The sequence below is a fragment of the Mytilus trossulus genome, chromosome 10 (assembly GCF_036588685.1).
Source record: "Mytilus trossulus isolate FHL-02 chromosome 10, PNRI_Mtr1.1.1.hap1, whole genome shotgun sequence".
Classification (NCBI taxonomy): Eukaryota; Metazoa; Mollusca; class Bivalvia; order Mytilida; family Mytilidae; genus Mytilus; species Mytilus trossulus.
The window spans coordinates 61,370,962-61,376,777 of record NC_086382.1 but is presented as its reverse complement, the minus strand read 5'-3'; the positions used below and the strand labels follow the sequence as shown (position 1 = coordinate 61,376,777).

Here is a 5,816-nt window from a genome sequence, read left to right as displayed (position 1 = left end):
TTTCCAAATGAATGGCTTTATATCAGTGCAAAACTCAATTTGAGCTCAATTTTAATTGTTACTAATATTTGATGCCATATTGTTTGACCAATATAAATCAGACAGAACTCAGTCATTACACTATTATAAATGTAAGTAAACTTTCTTCCACATTTGAATCAGCAGTTTTCATCCAATATTTTTTTCATATTTTCAATATGCTGCAATTTAAAACTTGTGGCCACATTGTTTGGCTGTGAATTTTCAGTCTCAACATTATGAGAGAATTACACACTAGTATTTTTGCCATATCAGGTTTCAAATGGTTGAGAATTTCTCAAGTTTATTCTTCTTATTTTCTATAAATCAAGTGATTGACTTATCAGCATCATGGCTTTCCATAAAAGATATGATTAAAATGGGTATAAAAATAAACCCACAAATTTGTAATTAAAAGATGAGCGGTAGTTCCACATGTTTGTGACAGTTGGACTACAGTGATGGTAAACTGTAGATGGACATTGACCTGAAGTCAAATGACCTATGTTTCTCTGCCTTCAATTTTTTTCACATAAGGTTCCAGATATTAGATCTTATTGCATTTATGAATTCATCCAGCTTTAAACAAGATAACAAGACATCACACCTTGTCTATGTTACTGATCATGATTGAATATGATTGATTGATTGATTGATAGATGGTTGCATAACATCCAGTGGCAAATGTTCAGGACAAGATATGTATCAAGTCTTTAAGATAAAGAACTAACTATGAACTATGAAAGGTAGAGATCAAGTCAGTACCTTAGGGTTTTTATTGCATTCGATGAAATCCTTACCCAAAATATAAATACTCATCCCACACAGCCTAATGTGTAATATGTAGTTAAAGTCAGGAAAATGTAATATGATAGATTTAAAATACACTGTACAGTTTCAATTTCTAGTAGCCAAAGAGGTGGTTTAATAACACAAACATCAATTAATTAGTAAATGGTAAAATAATAAAATGCCAAGCTTCAATGAAAATACAAGACAAAAAATTCCCTTATCAAATGACAAAATCAAAAGTTCAAGCACTTCAAACGAATGATAAACAACTGTCATATTCTTGACTTAGTACAGGCATTTCCTTTTATAGAAAATAGTTAGTTGTTTACACCTGGTTTTATTGGTGAAATGTCAATAAACTGGTTGGTCAACTTGTATAAGCTTAACAATTACGCTAAAATAAATAAACAATACTCAATTGATACCTAGTCCACTTACATAAGGCAGAATAAAACAAAGAAAAACACATCTTGTTTTGAGAGTTTTATCTCGCTCCATACATGTCATACAAACAATCATCTTTAAGAAGTGTCATTAACAAAAATCTAATGTAGAATATTTACTGCCAAATTTACAAAATTAATACACATATTTCCATGTCCTATCTTTTGCTGGTATTTCTCCAGCTCTGCATTTTCTTTCAAATTCTTGCTGCAAGGATAAAAAAATATGTTAAATGTTATATCATACAAATGTATAATCAAAGCAGTCAATTAAGAGATAACTGTATTGTATTTGAAGCTTTAAGGACGTCCATCGGTAGTTTTACTGTCGCAAATTTAGTTTACCTGGCGACGAGGAGCGGAGACAGGTAAACGGGTATTTGCGACAGTAAAACTACCGATGGACGTCCGAAAATCTTCAAATACAATACAGTTATCTCTATTCTAATGCAAAACAAGTTTATAGTTAAATTTTTATCATTATTTCAGTGTAAAATTTTCATAAAAGAAAATTCCGCGAAAAGATGTTATCTTCTTTAGTCCCTACACTAGGTGACGTCATACGGTCATAGGTATGCTTTTGGCGTCAAACATAAACACCGGACGTTTTCTGGCTTTTGTGCCGCTTCAGAATGTAATAAAATTTAATAGAAAGATTTTTAGGCGCAACAAGTGAGTTTTTTGTTTATTATTGTAGAAATAACATGTCAATATATTCCGAAATTCAAAATGTCGGCTTCCTTAGTTACAGACAAAGAGATAGAGGATTTTACGCTTGCTGTCATCCAATCAGAACAATTGTTACAAAATAATTGCATTAGAATTATGGTTAACTTGAATCATTTGTTGGCTGTCTGATTGACATTTTTATTCATATGTTTCCCTATTTTACTGAAACCAGATATCTTAGTTATGTTTACTGTGAGTAATTTATGTTGTTTAGGCTATATATTATATGTAGACCTATAGTTGCTTATATAATTAAACCCCCTAATTTATATAGTTGTCTAATCTGCAATCATACAACATTTACTTAATTTATACAGTTGTTTAGTTCAAATTAAACATGCTTGAAGTTGTCGTCTGTTTTTGTAGTTCATATGTGATCAGGGTTGGCAAAAACCCGGGTTTTATGAGTATTGCCCAGCCCAGTGGGAAATACTGCGAAAACCCGGGCGGGTAATACTTTGCCAACCCTGTTTGTGATGTGTTTCTCTTTTTTATATAGATTAGACGGTTGCTTTTCATGTTTGAATGGTTTTACACTAGTAATTCTTGGGGCCCTTTATAGCTTGCTGTTCAAAGTGAGCCAAGGCTCTGTGATGATGGTTGTACCTTGACCTATAATGGTTAACTTTTATCAATTGTTATTTGGATGGAGAGTTGTCTCATTGGCACTCATACATTGTACCACATCTTTCTATATCTATTAAGGAATAATCATTTCTCACATGATGATTAAATTAAATTCATGAAACATATATTAACATAACAAAAGCAGCACACACAGCACTTAGCATCATTTTTTATACATACCCTTGTGTAATAAACATAACTAAATAACACTGCAGGAATAACTCCTAGAAATAAACCACCAACTAATCCAGTTTTCTTGGTTGGACGAAAATGATCATACTGTGTTGCTTTCAAAGCTTTAAACCTCTGTATTGCTGGATCAAACTGAAATTACAATATGTGATTTTTTGTTGATTATGATTAATACTAAATAAATACAATTAAAATGTAACTTAATTTTTTACATTTCTGTTGGTGGAAATCTCTCAGATTAAAGAAAAGAAGAATTATCTAACGAGAGAAGACTACATTATTAAAGTAACAACAATAAACAAGTTTCATCACTTTTCGTGACAAGAAATATTAATATAAATTATTTTAAATAGATGAATATAAGATAGAAACATGCATCAATGTGTGTGTGTGTGTTTTAACAATTTTCATAATTTTAATATAGAAGAGAATAAACAATGCCATTCCAATATTCACAAAACAAGATATAAAGGAACAAAAGAGAGTGTAATGGTAAAATGGCAAAACCGATGGGACAACAGTGATAAAGGAAAAGATATCTTTACTTTCAACAAAATGTAAAAAATACACTTCCAAAAGACAAACCTTCAACTGAAATGTATCAGATATCAACTAGTTTAAGAACAGGATATTGTAATTTAAATTCATACAAATCAATGATATGCCTAGTCCAAATAATTATGATGTCTTGAAAGGCTATTATTTTTTTTTTCTTCGACAGGGGCGGATTTAGGCGGGGGCGTGGCGGGCGTGCGCCCCCCCTAAAATTTTCAAAGCATGGGTTGACTTCAACATATTTAAGTATCAGAAGAGACCATTTAATCTTTTTTAACATTCAAAGTATATAAAATAGTCAGTTTAACACAATCAGCGTGATTACTAATCAACTGACCTACGCTTTATTATTTTAAAGTTCTTTGAATGATTTCAAAGGAAGGTGTCAAACGCGGAGATGCGTTTGATGACAAATATAATAGGTTTTTAGCAGTTAAAGTGAAAACGAATGTTACATTGTATTTGCGGTTTTTAAAGTCAATTTGTTTGATCATCGAAGTTCCAAAACATCCCTTACTCACTTTCACAATTTCATCATGACACGGTCTAAAAAAACCAGTCGGCAGGTGAGATTCTTTTATAATATCCGTAATGAAAGATAGAAATGCTGTTTCAAGCGAAAGGTTAGTTTATTAATTTGTATCTCTGTGTCTATATTTACTTCCCACTTGCAACCTAAATATGGCCGAATTCTGTACCGTATTACTACTGTATGCTTGGGATCCCAAGAAAATATAAATATAAATGCATCTCATTCTGATTTTAGTTGTTTGTGGCGAACACAGTAAATTCTGGCACGACCTCCGAAAATCAAAAAAGTTAAAAAAAAAAACTAAAAAAAACCCAAAAAACAGATAGTATGAAAGGACAATTAAAAATCGCTGGTAAAAGTAGAACTTTTCGTTTGAAAAATATATTGGTCAGGTGAGCTAATTTTAACACACAATAGTTCGAGATATCTACATTTCACCCCTTTAGAAGAATATTTCAATAATTTTATCTAAAAAAACCTCCAAAAATTTTTCGCCTCGCTCCGCGAACATAACAATTGCGCCCCCCCTAACTGGAAATCCTGGATCCGCCCCTGTTCGACATAACATCAAAAATAACACTTGAATCAGAAGTGTTATTAGTAACAACAGAAAATGAAAATAACAAACATCACATAGAAGATATTCAACATTAGTTTGGGGTCATTATTAAAGATACTGGAAGGTTCACAAAATAGATAGTTAAGGTTTCATAAGGGTTAATTATTTATAATATTGATTATTTTTTTTTAACAATACATTTATTTATTTATTTAATTATTTTTCTCTGCAGTGCCACATCATACATTGTAAGTACAAACGTACTGATGAGTTTTATACATTAACGGCATAAAATTACTAGAGTGATTTAAATACAGAGAGATTAAATGGGGACGAAGTACCCTATTACAGTAGAAAAATAAATTAAAAAAATAATCTGGGAAATTTCTAGAAATTTTCATTGTACTAAAGAACTCAAAATCGGTATTTTTCTATCGTTGTCATGAGACTTTGAGTTGTCTAGTAAAATATAGGAACTCTAGGAACACAATGCCATTATTAATAATTCTTCAAATGACTTTGGTATGAATAAATGTTACCAGATGATCGTGTTTCTTATATGTGTTTCTTTGTTTACATTGAACATGACGTCATAACTTTAAATAACTAAATAACATCACAAGTAAAATCCAATAATTGAAAATGTTATGCTATTTCCGTTTCTTTTTTCTAACAAATATTTAAGTTACAAAAAAATTTAATTAATACAGACTTCGTCCCCATTCATGACATAGGTAAAGCCTGCCTCATAGTAGTGTTAAGTTGACACTTACTAAAGACTATATTTGTTTATTTATCCAATTTGACATTTTGTTTTGCTAGTCCTAAACTATATTAACAAACGTATGATCTCTAAAAATTTATAACAATATATTGCAAACAGGAATATTTATCTATGAACATACTGGGAATTCTGCTTTGAACGGATCAGTGACCTTCCTTTGCCATTCAGCTTTTAGTGCAGCTCTTTGCTCTGATCGACGCCGTATGGCATCCATTTCAGCATGACTTAAATCATACAGTTTATGTGGATCCCATAATTGGACCCTTTTCCTTTCTGTCATCTCTAAATACTTCAATAGATTAAACTTCTACTTCAGAGAAAAAACATTGAGCTGAAAAGTTAAAACGGAAGTAAACCAAACATTTGCAAATGAATAAAGGCAAGGTTATACAAATTTGTCAAAACTGATGAAAACAAATATACTAATATTAATGCTTAATAAGATACTATTTCATCATGGCCAAAGAGACATACTAGTGACACATATTATTGTTGGTTTTAAAGAGGTTGTTTATATTTCTAATACAACAATAATATCTCTTCATATTTATCTACTCTACCTTTTATTCTTTAAAATCTCGCGAA

At 31.0% G+C, this 5,816-nt stretch overlaps 1 protein-coding gene across 1 annotated transcript; it reads right to left on the bottom strand.

Annotated features, from left to right (window-relative positions):
* Window positions 1–1,280: 1,280 nt before the first annotated feature.
* Window positions 1,281–5,600, bottom strand: LOC134688321 (NADH dehydrogenase [ubiquinone] 1 beta subcomplex subunit 4-like). Its single transcript, XM_063548907.1, has 3 exons — window positions 5,353–5,600; window positions 2,790–2,933; window positions 1,281–1,461 (listed from the first exon to the last, which is right to left on the bottom strand). Exons 1-3 carry the CDS (start codon window positions 5,509–5,511, stop codon window positions 1,390–1,392), a joined length of 375 nt encoding a protein of 124 aa, XP_063404977.1. The 5' UTR covers window positions 5,512–5,600; the 3' UTR covers window positions 1,281–1,389.
* Window positions 5,601–5,816: the final 216 nt, after the last annotated feature.

What these genes read in the sequence shown, in the direction of transcription:
- LOC134688321 (XM_063548907.1), bottom strand. Translation starts at nt 5,511, where the DNA reads ATGACAGAAAGGAAAAGGGTCCAATTATGGGATCCACATAAACTGTAT. An exon ending in CGTTCAAAGCAGAATTCCCA is followed by an intron (nt 2,934 to 5,352) that starts GTATGTTCATAG and finishes TTGTAATTTCAG; the next exon opens with TTTGATCCAGCAATACAGAG. An exon ending in GTTATGTTTATTACACAAGG is followed by an intron (nt 1,462 to 2,789) that starts GTATGTATAAAA and finishes TTATCCTTGCAG; the next exon opens with CAAGAATTTGAAAGAAAATG.